At 43.4% G+C, this 21,471-nt stretch overlaps 1 protein-coding gene across 1 annotated transcript in view; it reads right to left on the bottom strand.

Moving 5' to 3' along the window:
* Positions 1-6,756: 6,756 nt before the first annotated feature.
* DSTYK (dual serine/threonine and tyrosine protein kinase) overlaps positions 6,757-21,471 on the bottom strand; it is an 82,787-nt gene continuing 68,072 nt past the window's right edge. The window contains exons 7-13 of the mRNA XM_073666990.1: positions 14,438-14,567; positions 13,812-13,968; positions 12,991-13,123; positions 11,199-11,312; positions 9,869-9,983; positions 8,463-8,597; positions 6,757-8,293 (exon numbers count right to left, since the gene is read on the bottom strand). Coding sequence (XP_073523091.1) covers positions 8,112-8,293; positions 8,463-8,597; positions 9,869-9,983; positions 11,199-11,312; positions 12,991-13,123; positions 13,812-13,968; positions 14,438-14,567 — 966 coding nt within the window. The 3' untranslated portion in view covers positions 6,757-8,111. The remainder of the gene's footprint in view (positions 8,294-8,462; positions 8,598-9,868; positions 9,984-11,198; positions 11,313-12,990; positions 13,124-13,811; positions 13,969-14,437; positions 14,568-21,471) is intronic.

The following is a 21,471-nucleotide window of genomic DNA, read 5'->3' as shown; positions in this document are numbered from 1 at the left end:
TTACAGGTTTCCTACTCTGCAGCAAGATAGAGATTAGATTGGGGGAAAACCCTTTTCCCTCGAGTGACCTCTCAAATTCCAAGCTGTCAAGTGCAGGTTTGTTACCTGCGGGTGTAGTACTGGACCCTGAGACAGCAGGTCCGGAACTTCGGGAAGGACCTAGGGGTCGGAGACGGACATGATCCTCAGCCAGGAAAACCAAGGCCTTCTTGGCCAGAAAGGGGCGATCAGGATCGCATTCGCCTCGTCTTCCCGGATCTTCCTCAGAACTGCCGGAATGAGAGCAATCGGAGGAAAGGCATATACTAGCTGGTGGCCCCATGGAATCAAAAAAGCGTCTAGTGCTACTGGGTTCCCCCTGGGGTCGATCGAGCAAAACGTGTCCACCTTTTTGTTTTTCCAGTTGGCGAATAGGTCTATACATGGGATTCCCCAAGCCCTCGTGATTTTTTTTGAACACTAGCTGGTTCAACTCCCATTCGCCCTGTCTCAAATGGGTACGGCTTAGGAAGTCCGCCGTGACGTTCATTGACCCTTTTATGTGCAGAGCTGATAAGGACTCTAGATTCCTCTCTGCTACGTGGAGGATGGAGCTTGACGCCTGAAGAAGGGAGATGGACCGGGTACCCCCCTGGTGATTTAGATATGCCACCACTACTCGGTTGTCCGAGAACACTCTCACGTGGTAACCCTTTAACACGTTTAGAAATTCCAAGAGGCCATACTTCACCGCCAGAAGTTCTTTCATGTTGGAGGAAGAACCTTCCACCCCCTTTGCCCAGACTCCCTGAGCCACTCGGTCGTCTAGATGAGCCCCCCACCCCCTGGGGCTTGCATCTGTCGCCAGAATCTGGTGTGACGGTATTGTCCATGGGACGCCCCTGCCTAGATTTTCTTTCTTTCTTTGTCCACCATGTTAGGGAAAGTAAAGTTTTTGAGGATAAGGTCAGTCGCCCTTCTAAGTGCCCTCTTAGAGATTTTTCCGCCCTCAAAATCTCCCATTGTAAGACCCTGGTGTGCAACTGAGCCCAGCGGACACCCGGGATGCAGGCAGTCATAGAACCGAGGAGGGACATTGCTCCCCTTAGTGTCATAACCGGATGCTTCCTCACATAGGACACACGGGCTATCATATTTTGGACTTTCTCTTCCGGAAGACGGCATTCCTGACTTCTTGAATCTAACAGGATACCTAAGTATTCCTGTAGCTGAACTGGCTCCACTCTGGATTTTTTTTAGATTTAGAAGCCATCCCAAACTTGTCAAAGAATCCATGACTACTGCTAGCTGGTCTTTGCAGTGGCTGAACGAGTTGCCTATAACCAGTAGATCGTCCAGGTATGGGACCATCAGGATGTTCCTCTCCCTCAGATGAGCCATGACTTCCGACATCACTTTCGTGAAGACTCTGGGGGCTATTGCTAACCCGAAGGGAAGGGCCCCATACTGGAAGTGTCTGATTGTGCCCCTTATTGGTATGGCTACCCTCAGGAATTTCTGGTAGTCCCTGTGAATGGGGACATGATAGTAGGCGTCTTTTAGGTCTAAGACAGTCATGAAACAGCCTGGAAACAGTAATTTCACACAAGTTTTTATTGACTCCATCTTGAAAGGTTGTATATTTAGAAACTTGTTTAATTTCTTCAGGTTCACGATAGTCCTGAGTGTACCATCCAGTTTTCTCCTGAGGAATAGTGGGGAGTAAAACCCCTCGCCTGCTTCCTGAGCTGGGACCTCCTGCAGGACTGCTCTGTCCACTAGGTCTAGGACTTCCTGTTCTAGAGCCAACTGTTCTACCGCTGAGGACCTTACGGGGGTTACTGTGAAATTTCCTCGGGGAGTGGAGAGGAACTGGAGTTTTAGCCCAGATCTCATCAGGCCCAAAATCCAGCCCACATTTGAAATCTTTTCCCAGGCTGGGAGGAAATGGAGCAGCCTTCCCCCCACCTGGGGCTGCGTTTCATTGGGCGGGCTTCTTGCTGTCACTAAGGGGCCTGTTGAACATAAACCCCTTGGCTTTCTTCTGTCTCCTATCTTCCCACCTGTCCTGATCTTTGGGGGGCCTCTTTCGCATGAATTTTTTGCTCCGAAAACCCTTCCTGAATGATGAACCGGAGAGGACCGGGAATAGTTTTGTCATCCCCGGCTTTATCCAGGATGTCATCCAGGGTAGGTCCGAACAAAAATTCTCCTTCACACGGGATGGAGCACAGTTTGGATTTCGTTTGGAGGTCGCCTGGCCAGCATTTGAGCCATAGGGCCCGTCTAGCTGCATTTGAAAAACTCCCTGCTCTGGCTGCCAGTCTGACGGAGTCGGCTGAGGCGTCTGCCAGAAAAGCCGCTGCGCCTTTCATCACAGGGATGGTCCCTATAATATCCTCCCTTGAAGCCTTGTCTTTTAGCTGAGATTCCAGCTGGTCCAGCCAAACTATCAAGGATCTGGCTGTGCAAGTGGCTGCCACTGCCGGTTTTAACCCCCCCCTGCCGCTTCCCAGGCTCCTTTCAGAAAGGAGTCCGCTTTTTTGTCCATAGGGTCTTTAAGTACCCCCATGTCTTCAAACGGCAGGGAATATTTTTTAGAGGCTTTGGCTACCGCCACGTCAATTTTTGGCGCTTTATTCCAGAAAGAGCATACAGGGTCCTCAAAGGGGTATTTCCTTTTTGGGGTCAACAACCCTTTTCTCTCTGGCTTCTTCCATTCTCTCTTAATCAGGTCGTGAATCTGATCATTAAGAGGGAAGGATCTCTTTCTTTTCTGACCTAAGCCACTAAACATTATGTCTTGGATGGACTTTTTGGGATGAGGGTCTACAAACCCCATGGTGGCCCTAACTGCTTTGATTAAGCTATCTGTTCCGTCTATAGGGAAACAGTTACGACCACCGTCCTCTGAAGATGAGGAAGCAGATGATGAACAGGATGATTCAGACCCCGCAACTTCCTCATCTGATTTACTAGACTCTGACTCCGGGGAAAGGTGCCTAGTTTTTTTATGCTTCTTCCCCCCCTTTTGGAAGGATTTGAAGGTATCTTCGACTTGTGATTTTATCAGGGATCTGAGCTCGGTAGCAAACTTAGGGGTCTCCTCACAGATGGTTTGCTCGATGCATGAGCTACATAGTCTCTTTTGCCATGTGGTGGGTAGATCTGCTGCGCAAAGTGCGCAGGCCCTGTTTTTAAACTTCCCCGTGCTCTTCCTTCCCTAAGAAGAAAAGAGAGGGGGAAGGGTCAAAATTACAAGTGAACTTTCACGAAGATCACTTACCGTCTATACGAAAGAGAGAGAGGGAATACCGAAGAGGAACCTGCTCTGGTAGCTGGGTCTTTCGCCGAGGCTGATGCCGTGCCGGAATCTTTGCCACGCTGAGAAGACCTGCCGGACCGACCGCTTCCTCCGTCACCTTGATTATGTTGACGCGGAGGGCCGTTGGAGGGTCCTTTCGTGCGTTTCCTCTGAGGCGATGGTGATGGAGATGGTGAGTGGGGGCGCAGGGACTGCACCTCCTGGGGCTCCTGGTCACTCATACTGCTGATTTTCACGTATGCCAGGAAGAATTTTCCCTTTACTTCCCTGGCAATTTAAGCTATGCAGGTGACCGCCCCCTCCCCCTCCAACACCGCTGTGGGGAGCGCCCCCCTCTGGCCAGGACACCGCTGTGTCCTCCATGTTAGGCCTTTCCCGCGCGCGCGTTTGAATTCGCCGCTCCTGCGGCCGCGTCACTTCCAGGCGCCTCCCCCGGCGCGCGCGCGAGCCCAAACGCCGAATCGCTATCCGGCAAGCATGCGGGGCGCGCGCTGCACAAGGCCCAGACCCTGACCCAGGGCTCAGGCCAACCCGAGCCCTGAGCCTTCTATACTTACCGCCTGGGCCCGACGCCACAGGAGACCGCGGCTTGCTTCGCGTCTCCCTGCCACCCTAGAGGCCCGCTGACCCCAGCTGTGGCGCTTCAGGACACCGCACCAGCCGAGGCAGGGAACCCCCGCTGCCTGAGCCGGACTGGTCGGGCCTGGTAAGTAAAATCTTCTTTCTTCAGGATTTCATCCGTAGGTCCCTGTCAAGGACAGGAAACCAACTGATGCGGGAGAGAGGTGCCGCCCTTTTTATCTGTAGGTTTCCTGTCCTTGAAGGGCGGATCCCCTCTCTCCGTGGTGCCGTCATGGGGAAAGAGAAAAAAAATAAAAATGGACATGTCTCCATTAGTTGCATGGACACACGATCCGTGAAAAAACAGACATGCAAATTAGCACCATAGATTAGAGCCCCAATGGGGACAGCAATGAGGGGGTTTCTAAAGCGCTGTGGAATTAATGGCGCTATATAAAAGGGAGTAAAATATGTATCCATGAAAATACAAAAACGGATACAACACGTATGTGCAACATGGACGTGTGAATGAGGCCTAAGGGAGTGTTGTGTACACCATTTGTCGTCCCACTTTTTATACAAGTAAATCTTAAGGCCCCCCCGTGCACATTAGCCCAAACCAGCCGACATAAGGCCATGTTCACACGTTGTGTTTTTGCTATGTTTTTTCTGCTACATTTTTTCTGCAGGCAATACCTGCTCTCTTGGCAGTAAAGCAGCTACTTACAAAAAGCAGGTTTTGCGGTGTTTTTTGCTGTGGTTTTCAGGATTCCAAAGTTTAGGTTAGTTTGCACCACAGAAGCATGAACACAGGTCAACAATGCAAGATATATGTGAAACCATAATATTTTTGGAAAAAATGGCAATTTGATTAAATTATTTAGTGAAAAAAAATTTGGGTCTGAAAAAATAGTGACTATTCTGAACAAAAAAGTTCATATGAGTTCATGAAAAAATACACAGTTACAAATGTAACAGCAGGGGGAGGTGAATTGGTCAGGTATAGTTTACCTAGGACATTGGCAGAGCATTGAGTTTGTAGGACACTGTTTACTTTCACACTGTGAACAATACCTGATCAACTCAAGGGCTGACCAATTTCATACCTTCACTAATTTAATTAGAGTGTACTAATTCCAAACTGCCATTCTTAGGTTATGAGATATTATGGTTTAAACATTTCGGACTATCAATTGTTTTTCTTTTGCCGGAGACAAGTCACTGGCAGAGAGGTCTGTTGGCAGCTTTTTCATAGAGAACACAGGAACGCTCCTGTGTATGGGATAGACGACCAAGATAACTGCAAGACAAATGATCGGCCAAAGCATTGTTCAGCTGACACCCATCTAATGTGTAGAGCTGCCTTTATGCTAAAAGGGTCACTGATGAGAATCTGGTGGGATTTGAGGTTGCAGATTTTTTGCAGCATTTCTGTACCAAGTTAGCTTCATTAGGTTACTTGTGCTTTTTCTTTCCATTTTTATTTATTTTTTTAGTATGTCAGGCTATAAATAAAACTGCTTTTTTGGAATCTTCCTGTTATTAGGCTTGGTTAAAAAATACTTTATTGATAAAGTTGTGCAGACTGCATGCATTTTTATTACATGTCCACAGCAGAAATGTAATAATGCCTGGGTATTTTATTTTTTTTTTACATGCAGAATTTCCTCATCTCATTCAAGTCTAGTGGGAAATTTTGCAAATATAGCACATTTACTGCAAGAGCAATTGACCTGTTGCAAATTTTAAAATCTCATTATATACAGAGAAACTGATTACAACAACATGTCACCTACTGGCTGCTTGCTGTAGTTTTGATAACTTTGCTGTATCAGCATGGGATTAATCTAGAGGACTAAAACCATCTGCCATTTGGTCCACGGTATTCATGAGCTTTGTATAAACCCACCCCCGCCACTGAATGCCAACCTTCTGTGGGCAGTGTTCTACAGAGCTTGGTATTGAAAGCACTGGTAGATCTGCAGAAAAAAAAAGTGATTTTAGATTTGGAATTAAAAAAAATAAATTACAACACGCAGCCCAGTAAGTGGCACGTCGCAGGAATCCAGGTCTCTGCCCCTACATGATACTGCTCTCAGATGGGGTAGCAAGACCCTGGTGACAGATTCTAAAAGGAGATCTCAAACAGGCAGTCCAAACAACCAATTTAACCCCTTATCAAAATTTTCTGGATTCCTTAATTTATGCTGTTGCACTGCATCATGACTGTCAATTTAAAGTGAATCTGTCAGGTCACTTGAGCGTTCCATGCCACCTTATAGCATCCAAAGTGTACTGTGCGGCTCCATTCTATATTGACATGCCGCCACTGGTGGAGATAATCGCAGCTGATCAGGGAGTGTCAGGTGCTCTGCCACCAACTCGCATCAATCTAATATTAAAAGGGGTTTATCCAACCCCTTCACAATTCCTATATAATACCATGTGTAAAATAAAAACAGCCTATACTCTGCGAAATCGGCGCCTGGTCTCCCGGGGCTTGCCTGACATTATGTCACATGTGCCTTGCAGTCAATCAGCGGCTGCCTTCTTCTCACTTCCTTTGGACAAAATTGACACCCGGAAGAAGCGAGAGCTGCTGCCATCTAAAATGGTACATCAATATTATAAGGCTGGAGAACACCTTTAAAATGTTCAATTATTCCTCCCCCTTATGTTTTTGAGGCATCCCAAATTGCTAGGAATCCCCTTACATTTTGGAAGGGGGATGTGGAAGCAGATTTATACTACAAAGTGTGAATGCACCCTTACTGAGAATGTTACCCGGAAGCTCAAGGGTAGTGGCTACCCTCCAGTCCATGATTACTTCTGTACCAATGCTGCATTACAAAATGGTAGAAGTGGAAACTGAACACAACGCATTCGCAAGGCACGGTTTATTATTTTAACTTTTAATAAAATATTAATATACGGAGTTTGGAGACCAATAAACATCTTAAAACTAGGAGCCCATATTAGCCATATCATACACTTCACTTATGTTGGTTTACCTCAGGGAAAAGAAAAAAAAAAAGTATGTTACAATGCAAAGGAGCAATACAAGTACAGTACATTAAAGGGACAGTACACTATGGTCACTGCTCATGGTAGATAGTGTTTCATTACTACGTAAACAGATGCACTACACACAGAAAACATTAGCAAGTCTATGGTACTGATCCTTGGTGCACAGTGAAAGGCTTAAAACCATCGTGGGGGAAAAACTCATTGAAAAATACTTATATGTACCAATAAAAAAAATGTAGGGTGGCATGTCAATAAAGCTCATCAGTGTATGAATTGTGTATCACTTCCCTATTAATCAAAATATTTAATTGCTGTCAATGAATTAAAACATGACCTGTTCACATCCAGAGGTTAGGTGATGGCGGATTTCCATTAATTGCCAGTAGATCTTGAAAACTTTGTAGAATCAAAGCAGAATGTGGCATAAAACTTTTATAAATGATTAGGGTTTTTTTTTAGTTTTGTATTTTTCTTTTAAATAATTATATAAGTTTTAGTGGATAACTAGTCGGGAGGAGATACCAGTCCCTCCTTCAAAAAGTTAATTAAAATGAAAATATTTGGATAAACATTAAAAAAAAAAAAAAAGTAAGGAGTGCATCTAAAATGTGCATCACCTAGAACACAAAGCATGCAGAAAACAATGAAGAATATCCAAATCAGGTTTCCAGTCCACTGTGTGTAGTATGGGACAATGCACTGCGATAGTGGAGGAGTGGCTTACAAATTAGGCAGAAAGTTGTCTTCAAAGGAGGAAGGTAGGATAGTCCTTCAAGGGAACATCTCAGGTACAAGTCAATAGTGTTCGTTTTAGTAATGGATTTGGTAATATTAAATCAGGAAGGCCACACAATGATTTTTCATGGAAGGTATAAGAATCAAATCACTATAAAAACACGCTCAGGAGATGGTAACAACTTTCGAGCACCCACCGTAAACAGAACCAACATCCTATGAACAAGAACCCCTTCATATTGTAGCCTGGCTGATATTGCAAGTTTGCCCAAAAGCCACCAGCTGGAGTCAATAGGGTAAAGAAAGTGACTACAAGTGTGCAAATGGAGTAGCCCATCCTATAGCTTCATTCTACTGTAAGACAGCATGCACCGGGCTAGGAACGCCAACGCCAGATCATACAAGCAGCCTTCACCTTCCTGCTGTACAAGGAGTCAATAGGCAGCATCTAAACATCCACAAGTCCTACAGAGGTGCTGTGTCTTCAGGTTGAATCTTCCAGGTTTTTGCTAGATTCCTGGCTGCGGCAAAGTCTGTCCTTGATACCCAGTAACATAGGCTGCACAATACCCAGAAGTGGCCGTTGAGAGGGGTCTCCATTCCAACATGCCTCCATTAGCTTCCAACACTCATCATCAAATACGGGAAGCCTCTCAGGACGGGCACCTGTGGATGGAGAATAAGGGCGATACATTTATCCTATAATATGCTAAAAGGGGTGCAATCTACATCTTCTCTAGGTTATCGTCTCCCCATGTACATACACCAAAAGGAGTCCGGCAAGGCCTATGCATACTACATGGTGATGACATTTATTTTGCAAGCAGAAGTTTACCTCTTTTGACATTATTCCATAGATGATCTTTATTTGCACATCTTTCAAAGGCTTCTGGAAGTTTCACTGATCCTGAGCAAATATACCAAAACAGGATCCCAAATGCATATACATCCACTGAATTGTCATACTTTCCTAGTGAAGAAAAAGAACCAGGCAACTAATCAGTGTAGACATGGTTAAAGCATGTGTGACACAGAGCCTTCCTTCTTCCTAAAAATTAGAGCTCTGGGCATTATCTAAAAAGTTCTCTTGGAGCCATGTCTGCTTCCTCAATCCAGAGCACCCACAGTTTCTCAAATTTAGTTATTGCGTTTCTCTCTAAGTAAATCCCTTTTTCCAGATTCCACAGCTCATTTATTTTAATTTATGAATTCAGGGATCGTTGGCACCGGATCAGTTATCCAATACTATGCTATCACCTTTCGTGCGAATGTGCAAGTTGATCTTTAGGTACCATGTACCACAACAGATTATGTTATCAGGGCTTCACAGCTCATTATTGGCCAGTAATTGACAAGTAATTACCATCAGTGGAATATCTGAAAACGACCTTTTTGGGGGTACTTGGTTTGCAGTCAACATTGGTATAAGGCCATGGCTTTCAACAAATCCATGGCAGAATACATCTAAAAATATAAAGCATTTGCTGAACTCCACTTTTCTTTACACGTCATGTGAATATGACTTTGAAAACACTCAAATTCTCTAAGGTAAAAAATTGTAATATATTGTAATATAAAATCAAGAGAATCACGTAAATTTATAGGAAACCACTTCCATAGAACTGGCTTATGAAAGTCAGGGGAAAACATTGCATACAGTGTATAACACGGAGTACTACAGGATACAATTAAAGCACAACCCTGGGCTTTGTGTCCATATACGACCCACAAATATACAGTCACAGCCATGCCTGACAGTGTTAGCTGCTCATATGCATTTTCCATGTTAGAAAGTAGTGGCGTGTCAGGTAGGACCAAGGTAATAGGTAACCATTAATGGTGCACTGCATGGCCATGTCATCATCTAGTTAAAGAGAAGATGAAGTAAAGATGCGACCATGCATGAGTGCTGCCATAACCATTGTAGGTTATGGGAGAAGGGAAATACTCGACTGTCAGCATGCCGCATAAATAATGAAGAAGGCTAAATCCATGGTCTTTTCCTTTCAGAATTGTGAACGAAAGAAAGGACGATCCCTTTTCCTCCCGATAGGTGCAGAAACAATTTTTAGTACTCTCACTCAAGATATTTCTGTTGTGATATCTCATTGGATTCTATAATATATGCAATTTAAAAATAAAACCCTATTGTTAGCTTCATTTGCAGCAAAAAAAAAAAAAAAAAAAAAAAAAAGATTTCATAAAGACATTTCCATATATACAAATGAAAAAAACGTTTACCTGAAAAGAGTTCTGGTGCCATATGTATAGGAGTTCCTACAATGCTGCCAGACATCATAGCCTCCGGCTTGCAGAAACCCAGATCAGTTATCTTTGCCCTGTTCGGTTTATCCAGCTGTAAAAGTATTAAAGCACAATATTATTTTATTTATTACACTTTGCTTATATAGCGCCATCATATTCTACAGCGGTGTCTCTATTGGGGCTCACAATCTAAATTCCCTATCAGTATGTCTTAGGACTGTGGGAAGAAACCCACAGAAAACCCGAGGAGAACATACTAACTCCTTGCAGATGTTCTTAGCGGGAATTGAGCCCAGGACCCCAGCGCTGCAAGGCTGCAAGCTAACCACTAAGCCACTGTGCATAATATGCAGACGACCATTGGCCTCACGACCAGGGCTGTGGAGTCGGAGTCCATTTTGATGGAGTCGGTATAAAATGGACCAACGCAGACTCCTAAAATATATAATAAATTGGTTCAGTAGTACAATGCAGAATGTGCTGCAAAGGTGTTCAATTTAGGAAAGTTATGAAATGTCCTATAAATGTCCGTTCTGTTCCTGATCTAAGGATCTGGGCTTTTAGTTGAGATGAATCTGTGCTGCACTTTATGTACACGCTCAGTAGTGAGGGAGGGCTGTGGAGTCAGAGTCAGAAGTCAGGGAAATTGAGGAGTCTGAGTCGGTGGCTTTGCTTACAGACTCCACAGCCCTGCTCATGAAAGACCTGATCCATTTCTAAATCTTAAATCTGGTCACCAAATGCACACATTTATCCAGCAGACAGGACACTGAATAAAGGCTATTGAGCCATCAGGCTAACTAGATATTTAATCTGAGCAAGCTATGTAATTCTGTAATTACCACTGTTCATTGAAGTATATTGGATCCGTTGGGTTCCGGTTCAGGAATTGAGGAAACCCTAACCAATGTTGTCCAACTGTTCTTCTCGGAGATCGTGATGGCATCTGTGCAAGATGCCGGACCGCCCATGCCGTGGGCAGATTATATTCATTGTACTATAGGAATGTGTATGGATGATTGTGAAAATCCTCAGTAGGCTAGGCTCACATGACCATTTCATGTTCTATATATGGACTAATACCCAGATGGACTGCAGGCCTCCTGTCCCAAACAGCATCGTAGGTATATGTGAGGCTGTTGAGCTCCGGTCAGGAGACCTGCAGTGCGGCCAGCCATTGCAGTTTGTAAAGGAACAAGAAATCTGGCCACCTGAGCCCAGCCTAACATTGGCCCGAGGGAAAAAAAATAATAATTAAGACTGCAGTATAGAATATTAAATTATGTCAGCACTTCTAGCTTCTTACCAGAACATTCTTCAGCTTTATGTCTCTGTGGACCAGGCCCTGGCTGTGTAGAAATCTGATGCCTTCCACCACATCTAAGGCAATTTGCAATCGTGTTTCCAGAGGAAGCCCAGCCTGGGAAGAAAAGATAGCAGGAGAAATGCTAGGAAGGAGCAGGCAGCTGCTTAGGGTTATAGTTCAAACAAAAATCATGCAAGAAACATCTCAAAATGGTCTCATTCTCTAGCATGTAGCATTGAGCTGTATAGGGGACAAAGGCATGAGATTGGGACTAGGTGAAGAATGAGCACCAATTGGTATTCTCAAATTACAGTAAGTGTCAAGAATGACTAGAAATCTAGAAAAAAATTGTAAGGGGGACTATGCTTCTTCTCAGACTAACACTTCAAATTACGCTACGCTCAGATTAGGTGGCAAAATCCTGGTGACAGATAGCCTTTTGCCACCTAATGGAGAGCAGCATAATGTAGAGACAGAGACCCCGATTCAGCGATGGGCTTCTTGCTGTAGTTCAGATGAAATCACTTTATCAGCTGTCATGTAGTCCTCCTAATTCATGAGCTCTGTATATCCCTGCCCCATCACAGATTGGCAGCTTTCTCCCTACACAAAAATCAGGGGGTTGGGTGGGGTTATACAGAGCTCAGCATTCAGAGCACTGCTAGATCTGCAGAAGATAAAACCGTGATTTTATCAAAATGACAACAAGCACCCCAGTAAGCGACATTGTTTAGCTATAGTGTACAGCTGACGGCTGCTCCACTTTTACCAGTAGGATGGATGCTATTCTCTTATATCTCAGGTCAGTAAAAAGACATATTGGTGGTCACTATGGGGTTGGTTAAAGGCAAGACACATTACATATTTTCTTACCAGTGAAACAGTTAGGCCTTGTGCACACATTGAATATTTTGGGATTTTTTTTACCTCCGTATTTGTAAGCCAAATCCAGGAATGAGTGATAAATCCAGAAGTGGTGACGTGCTTCTATTATACTTTTCCTCTGATTGTTCCACGCCTGGTTTTGGCTTACAAACACAGAGGTAAAAAAACTCACAAAAATGCTCAACCAAATAAATTTGAGACCATATAGCGTGTGCCCTGAGTCTTCTAGAAAGTTTGAGAATTGTGAATTTCTCAGCTTCCCAATTTCACCAAGAGCTTTGCCTTTATAATCCCTGTGTGGCAGCCACTATTAATAAATGTGCATAAACCCCTATTGTACTGCATTTGGTTTAGGTCTTTATTGTTAATGATACACACAACCCCTGATTTATTATTTTATTTCCTGTACAGATTAGATTTGAAAAAAAAAAAAAAAACCATGCAGAAAGAACTAGCATAAAATTATGTAACTGAGTGAGTGAATATATATATATATATATATATAATCTCTCTCTCTATCTATCTATCTATCTATCTATCTATATAATCCAAAGGATAGTACCATGTCTCTAAAAGAGGCAGAAAAAGTATTATAATACATCTGTTAATTTATTGGGGGAAACTCCCCCAGATGAAGGCACGCAGGTAAAACGCACGTCGGGGATTGGCACCACATCAGAGTTAATCACACACCAGCTTTCTTGCTGCATGCTCACCATTATATTGCTCATAGCTCCTTCATTTCCAAGTCTCTCTGCAACATTGCTTGTAATTCACCCTATATATTAACAGGTCCATTTGAATACCTTTTCTGTCTCTTTCAATGGCCATCTCTCAGCCTGAACGTCATTTCACAAAAGCAAGCTCCATCTAGACGGAAAGTGTAGCACACAAATCCTACTCTCACCTTAAGACCTGCATAGAGGTCTCTATGGAGACGTTCTGTGATCAGCAAAACTGCAATATTTGAGCCTCCGCCATAGCTGTAATCAATCACTGAACCATGTAAATCCACTAGACGCTCATGTTTTGGGAGTGACCTAGAAGATTAGAGACAAAAAAAAAAAAAAAAAACACGATTTTTTTCCAGGACAATAAAAGGGTTGCAAATTATATAATATTTAGCAGTCAAGTAAAATTTTCAAGTTAATTTTGAATAAAACGGAAATCTTTTTTTTAACATTGTCGCGTTTGGGGAGCTTTAGAGAGTCAGGATCTGAGTCTACTCCATACCCAGCAGGTGCCAGCTGTGTTTTATAGCCAGCATTTGACCATTTAGATACAGCCATCAGTCTCTCATAACAGCATTTATAAAGCCTGTTCCCATGACCTCACTCATACAAACAGCTAATATACTGCTATGGCAGAAGAATCCAGCACCATCTTGTAACCCAACTTTAATAATATGCCTACGTACTGGAACACTGAGGAAAACCCATCATAAGTTCACACCCCTCAATAGGGACTAAGTAATAAAACAAAAATTATTATTGATCTCCATTACCATAATGAACCTTAGAATAAAAAGGACAGCTTAAAAAGGGACATTCCAGGATAGATAGCTGCTAAATACGTAGGGGCCCAAGTGCTTCAAATCCTTTAAATCACCGGAATTCGTTCTGTGTCATATTGGATGGCTGTGATAGACGAATACTGTACTTGCCTTGCTCCATCAGTTCCATAAACTTGTATGGGCTTATCTACATGTGAAGGTTGTACCCAGCTTACCGCATGTAGTGAAATTCCAGAGCAAGGTCGTTCCAGTGTTTCTCATCTGGAGGTACAACAGACTTCAATGCACAAGGGAAATGTCCTCCCCAATGATCACACAAGTAGACCACACCATACTGTCCCCTTCCCAGCTCTCGCCCCAGTCTAGGCTTGCCTGCAGATTTAAAAAAAAAAAAAAAAAAAAAAAAGAAAAATATAGTTCAAGTGAATGGGGCTGTAGTGCATTTAGGGGCATAGCCACTGGCCAGTAGTGCGGCTATACAGGGAGTCACAGATTTAGGATTTGCAGCAAGGATCTACCAACCAAAGCAATGACTCACAAGAGGGTACGTAATGTGGATCTGGAATATGCATGTATAATGGGTAATATTTCTTTAGTATTGGAGATCTATAGTAGTGATGAGCTGTTTTCTAAAAAGGGACAGATTGAGTTACGCATGATATTCCCTTTAAAAAATGGATGACAAATACCCATGAAAATAGCCTCATAGCCTCATAGCTCTGGAGCATCAGTGGTGTGAAAGCAGCCAAAACGTGTCATATGCAAATTTACAAATAAATAATTGTCTAGCCGTGTATGGAGTTAGTAGGCCAAAAGTTGAAATAGTCCCATGGCCTCTCACCATATAGTAAAACATCCCGCAGAGATCTGCTTTCCAGTGACAGTCGGGCCAGGCGTGGGGCATGATCTTTACGAACCCTTAGCCAAAGATCTTCAGTTTTTTCAAGTCTGCCACAGTGACCAACCTCCAGCTGAAAAAAATATATCAAAATTAGGAGGGAAAAAAAAGGAAGCCTACTTAGCAATTAAAGTTACCTTTCTTTAAATGGGTTTTCCCATTTTACATAAAGGTTTATAGACATCTGTATGTGGTCAAGCATTTAATGGCAGGATACGAATAGTGATAGTCATCCAATGCTCCCCAAGGTTTCAGATGGTCTCTACTTGCTGGTTGATACATTAGTAGTGAAGCCTAAGGCTATGTTCACACGTTGCATTTTTGCTGCAGCAAAACCTGTTCTCTTGGAAGTGAAGTTACTGCCTCAAAAAAGCAGGTTTTCCTGAGATTTTGCTGTGTTTTTACTGCATTTTTGTCAGGATACATTGGTCTCTTGTGCATGCTGATAAAGCTTAGTGCCAAAAAATGTAATGTAAATATATATATTTGGCATTATAAAAAAAAAAAAAAAAACACACACCACGCAGCAAAACCTGATACCCGCGTTTTTTCCACTATCCATTGCCTTCAATGGGTGAAAAATGCTGAAATAAGAGACATTTGGCATTTTGCAAAACCCAAGGTTTTGCACAAAATACTGAGGACAAAAAAAAACAAGCTGTGTGCATGAGATTTCTGAAATCTCACTGGCTTTTCTGGTACTGTAAAACGCAGGTAAAAATTCCCATAGATAAATTCATCAAAAACGCAATGTGTGAACATAGCCTTAGCCAAATTCTGGAAACTGAAGCCAGCAGAGACCCACAAAATGTTGGAAAGGGATCACTGAGGATCAGCCAGTAACACTTTTTATGCCATTGCAATTCCTTTTTAGTATCTGGACAAACATTTTAATTAAACAAATAACATTTTTGAGACACTTTTTTTGTGCAAAATTTCATACAAGCTTTATATTTGGAAGAATGTAACTATGCCATCTAACAATTCAGAAGAAAAGAAAAAAAAAAATTAGATTTCATACAGGTGTACCCGCGTTAGAATATCTTCCTATTTAATATCTCAGCTTGCGATCAATAAGTACAAGCATTCACGGTTTATTGAACAGAATTGCAACCTTGTTCGGCGTTAAAGGCCTTCAATGTACATTAGATCCCGCAGATAGATAATTTAGTAAAATTTACCCTTTATTTGCAGTTCCGGTCAACAGTTTGGACACCTGTCCATGCAGTGGTTTTCCTTGTTCTCATTGAAGATTCAGACTGTGGGCAACATACCACAAAACAAAAAACAGATACAAAACCAAACATGGAGTAAACCCTAGATTCCTCAAAGTGCCCCATTTTTACTCTGATGACAGCTTTAAACACTCTTGGCATACTCAAGCAGCTTCATCAAGTGGTCATCTAGACCAGGGTTCCTCAACTCCAGTCCTCAAGGCCCACCAACAGGTCATGTTTTCAGGATTTCCTTAGTATTGTTCAGGTGATAGTATTGCACAGGTGATGGAATTAAGGAAATCCTGAAAACATGACCTGTTGGTGGGCCTTGAGGACTGGAGTTGGGGGAACACTGATCTAGACGACTGACTTCCAATGAACAGGTATGGCTCGTCAACTGTTCATTTGTGGAATCACCTGCGCGCAGAAAGGGTTTGCAACCATCAGATGTGTATTGCAGAGCCACAGTTCCATACTATGCTGAGCCCTATTCCAAGGGACTGTTCCAAGCCAGACTAAGAAAAAAAAAATAAAAAAAAATTTAAAGGTCAGACAATCTGGAAAAATGCTAGATCCTTGAAGGTATCCTTAACTGCAGTCATGAAAACCATCAAACGCTATGATGACACTGGCTGTCATGAGGACTGCCGCAGAAAGGGAATCCAAGAATTACCTCTGCTGCAGACTTAGGTCATCTGAGATGTCAGTCTCAAAAACTGCAAAACAGCACCTCACATAACAGTCAACATAAAAGATATAGACAACAAGGAGCAGACACATTTCAACATCAACTGTCCAGGGGATAGGGCAGAAATTCATCCATAAAAAGGCCTGCTTCTCACAAAGAAGGACTGCAAACAAGAAGAGACGTGTTTGGGCCAAGTAACACAAGGATTGGACATGAAATCAGCTGGAAATCTGTACTGCGGTCTGAAGAATCAAAATGTTGAGATTTTTGTCACTAAGCACCATGTCTTAGTGAAACTCAGAAAAGAAGAGTGGATGGTTTCTACATGTGTGGTGTCCATCATGAAGCATGGTGGGGAGATGCGATGGTTTGCAGGTGGGGAGGGGGGTACTTGGCTGGTGAGTGATACGGTTGGTGATTTATTCCAAATTCAAGTAACACTTACCCAGCATATTTACCACAGCATGCCATCCTATTTGGTTTTCACTGGGTGGCACCATCATTTGTGTTGCAACAGGACAAATTACTCAAAACACACCTTCAAGGGCCGTGTGACCAAGAAAGAGTGAAGAAGTGCTGCCTCAGATAACATTGCCTCCACCATACCCCGATATTATCCCAAATGAGATGGATTGGGGCGAGCTGAATGCAGAGTGAAGCCAAATCAGCCAACAATTGCTCAGCACCTCTGGGAACTACTACAACATCTGTTAGAGAGTCATTCCAGGTAAAGCCGCTTTATGCCACGTGTACATGTTGAGTATTTGTAAGCCAAAACCAGGAGTGGAATAATCAGAGGAAAAGTATAATAGAAACACATCACCACTTCTGTATTTATCACCCACTCCTGGTTTTGGCTTACAAATACTGAGGTAAAAAAAAAATCACCAAATACTGGATATGTGAACATGGCCTTAGAGAGTGCCAAGGTAGTGTACAACCATCAGAGTAAAAAGGCAGTACTTTGAGGAATCTAGGATTTTACACATTTTGTTTCACGTGTTTACTGTGTGTGTTCTTTAGTGGTTTTGCTGTCTTTAGTCTGTATCTACAATGTGCACATTCTAATAATAAGTAAAACTACTGCATGAACAGGTTGGTCTAAACTTTTGATTGGAACTGTAGATAAAATCCACACAGCACTCCATAATGGTAGACTTCTGCCCAATCCACACAGCACTCCATAATGGTAGACTTCTGCCCAATCCACACAGCACTCCATAATGGTAGACTTCTGCCCAATCCACACAGCACTCCATAATGGTAGACTTCTGCCCAAAACAAGCTTTAGCTCCTCAAATGTCATATTGTAGATTTTGGTTTAAGAACAAAATTATCTGTTTTTATACATTTTATTACCAGTTTATATTTTTTGTCCAAAGTCAGGTCATATCTCTTCATATATGAGGTCAGCTCAGGAGATTATGGCTTTATTACATAGCCAGCATCTCCCGCAAACCTCAGCGACACTTCTAGTGAGTGGTGTGGGGTGCTTGCCATGACTGTGCTCTTGTGAAGACCAGCTGCAGGCGGGCCTTCATAGGAGACTGACTTTTTATATTGAAAATACTGTGGTATTGCACAATATAGTACAGGTGATTTGCAGGTTCAAGTTTCCTTAGGCTATGTGCACATGTTGAGTATCTGGTTGCAGAAATTTCTGCATCTCTTGGCAGCAAAAATGCACTTTTTGCCACGATTTTAATGCGTTTTGTACAGCAATGAATGCTTTTTGGACCCAAATAAAGATATTTAAAAAGAAAAATGGGGCATCGCTTTAACCCTTGGATTACCGTCGGACCTGGGGTGAGTATATTGGTTAATTTAAATAATTAAAGAATGTGTGTTGTATTTCAAATAAAGTGTTTTATTCTCAGGGGGTGTGTGTGTGTGTGTGTGTGTGTGTGTGTGTGTGTGTGTGTGTGTGTGTGTGTGTGTGTGTGTGTGTGTGTGTGTATTTAACTCTTAACTTACAGGTTTAGTAATAAGGGCGTCTGGTTGACACCGCTTCATCACTAAGCCAAGGGCTTGGTGACACCTAATTCCATAAACCATTAGCCCTAATATCATTCAAATATGAAGTGTTATTTCTAGGGCAGATGAGGGCTGCTATTTTTAGCCTAGGAAGGGGTCATTAGGCAAACATGTTCCCTGGCAATTAACCGCTTGCAGCTGTTTGGTTAGCCACTACGTCCCCACAATCAGCAACTAGCAGCGCTTTGGACGCAGCGCATTTTCGCTGCGTCCAAAATGCTGCATTCTAATGTCGCACTTGTTTTGTCAGTACATGGTACATGTAGATCCACCACATGTAAAGACATTTCAATTGGTCAAAATCTGCAGAAATTGACATGCTGCAGGTTAAGTTTACGTAGCATCAAGAGCAAGTACAGTGGGCATGGGATTGCTTGTAAATGAAAGAAAATGAATTTAATTTAAAAAAATGGCGTGGGCTCCTGCGTAATTTTCATAACCAGCAGAGGGAAAGCCACCTGCTGGGGGCTGATATTACTAGCCAGGGAAAAGGCCATTAGCCAAAGATGTTCCCTGGCTATCAATAACAGCTCACAGCTGTTTGCTTAGTGTTTAATGGCTAGATTACAGGAGGACCCCAGAAAAAAATTGATGTAGGGTCCCCCTATAAAATCTAACCAGCAAAGGCTAAACAGACAGCTGCGGGCTGATATTAATAGCCAAGGAAGGGCCATGGATCCTGGCCCCCACCACAGCTAATATCAGCTCTCAATAGTCCCAGAAACAGCGCATCCATAAGATGCGCCAAGTCTGGTGCTTAGCCAGTCGTGTAGAGGTGGCAAGTGGGGTAATAAGGTTGGGGTTCACGTCAGTCTTGCATTGGTGGCTGACTTGAAGCCCATGTTAGTAATGGAGAGGAGTCTACACTGCTCAAAAAAATAAAGGGAACACTTAAACAGAATATAACTCCAAGTAAATGAAACTTCTGTGAAATCAAACTGTCTACTTAGGAAGCAACACTGACTGACAATCAATTTCACATGCTGTTGTGCAAATGGAATAGACAATAGATGGAAATTATTGGCATTTATCAAGACACCCTCAATAAAGGAGTGGTTCGGCAGGTGGGGACCACAGACCACATCTGAGTACCAATGCTTTCTGGCTGATGTTTTGGTCACTTTTGAATGTTAGTTGTGCTTTCACACTCGTGGTAGCATAAAACTGACTCTACAACCCACAGAAGTTGCTCAGGTAGTGCAGCTCATCCAGGATGGACAGCACATCAATGCGAGCTGTGGCAAGAAGGTTTGCTGTGTTTGTCAGCGTAGTGTCCAGAGGCTGGAGGCGCTACCAGGAGACAGGCCAGTACACCAGGAGACGTGGAGGGGGCTGTAGGAGGGCAACAACCCAGCAGCAGGACTGCTACCTCCGCCTTTGTGTAAGGAGGAACAGGAAGAGCACAGCCAGAGCCCTGCAAAATGACCTTCAGCAGGCCACAAATGTGCATGTGTCTGCACAAACTGTTAGAAACAGATTCCATGAGGGTGGTATGAGGGCCTGACGTCCACAGATGGGGGTTGTGCTCACCGGATAACACCGTGCAGGACGCTTGGCATTTGTCTCAGAACACCAGGATTGGCAAAGTCGCCACTGGCTACCTGTGCTCTTCACAGATTAAAGCAGGTTCACACCGAGCACATGTGACAGACGTGACAGTCTGGAGACCCCGTGGAGAGCGATCTGCTGCCTGCAACATCCTTCAGCATGACCGGTTTGGCAGTGGGTCAGTAATGGTGTGGGGTGGCATTTCTTTGGAGAGCCGCACAGCCCTCCATGTGCTCGTCAGAGGTAGCTTGACTGCCATTAGCTACCGAGATGAGATCCTCCTAATTCAGGACAATGCCAGACCTCACGTGGCTGGAGTGTGTCAGCAGTTCCTGCAAGATGAAGGCATTGAAGCCTATGGACTGGCCCGCCTGTTCCCCAGACCTGAATCCGATTGAGCACATCTGGGACATCATGTCTCGCTCCATCCACCAACATCACGTTGCACCACATCCTGTCCCGGAGTTGGGGGATGCTTTAGTCCAGGTCTGGGAGGAAATCCCACAGCATACCATCCGCAACCTCATCAGGAGCATGCCCAGGCGTTGTAGGGAGGTCATACAGGCACGTGGAGGCCACACACAATACTGAGCCTCATTTTGACTTGTTTTAAGGACATTACATCAAAGTTGGATCAGCCTGTAGTGTGTTTTTCCACTTTAATTTTGGGGGTGACTCCAAATCCAGGCCTCCATTGGTTAATAAATTTGATTTCCATTGATGATTTTTGTGTGATTTTGTTGTCAGCACATTCAACTTTGTACAGAACAAAGAATTCAATGAGAATATTTCATTCATTCAGATCTAGGATGTGTTATTCGAGTGTTCACTTTATATTTTTTGAGCAGTGTATAAGACGCCCCATTACTAACCCTGTAGTAAGGGTTACAAAGCTTTTTCAATAAATGGATGGATCCTGCCCCCTCCAAGGCTAATACCAGCCCTCGGCGGCCCCAGAAATGGTGCATCCCTAAGATGCGCCAATTCTGGCACTTAGCCTCGCTCTTCCCACGTGCCCTGGTACAGCGGCAAGTGGGGTAATAGGGATGGGGGTTCAAGTCAGCCTTGTATTGGCAGCTGACAAAGCGATTTGCCATGTATATCGGACGAGACTTGCCAATGCAAGGCAATGGTTGTGGAAGGGGACGGGGAGGAAATCGCAGGGCACTCGGACCTTGCGAGTACCGTCCGATTTTTACACAGCCATCTCCTTGAAAGCTCGACAATTCATCATCTGCATACAGTAATATCACAGCGGGACCAGATATTATAGAAAGAGGTCAGTGACATATATAATTAGTGCAGTGCATGTGTAGCTTACTGTACATGTATTTTAGCAATAAAATAAAATTATTAACCAGCAGAGGGAAAGCAGACAGCTGGGGTCAAATGTTTATAGCCTGGGAAGGGGGTAATACCCATGGAGGTTTCCAGGCTATTAGTATCAGCTCACAGCTGTATACTTAGCCTTTACTGGTTATTCAAATGGG

The sequence above is a fragment of the Phyllobates terribilis genome, unplaced genomic scaffold, assembly GCF_046119375.1.
Source record: "Phyllobates terribilis strain yellow unplaced genomic scaffold, ASM4611937v1 Scaffold_2__4_contigs__length_985480577, whole genome shotgun sequence".
Classification (NCBI taxonomy): domain Eukaryota; kingdom Metazoa; phylum Chordata; class Amphibia; order Anura; family Dendrobatidae; genus Phyllobates; species Phyllobates terribilis.
This window is presented reverse-complemented; position numbering and strand designations above follow the sequence as displayed.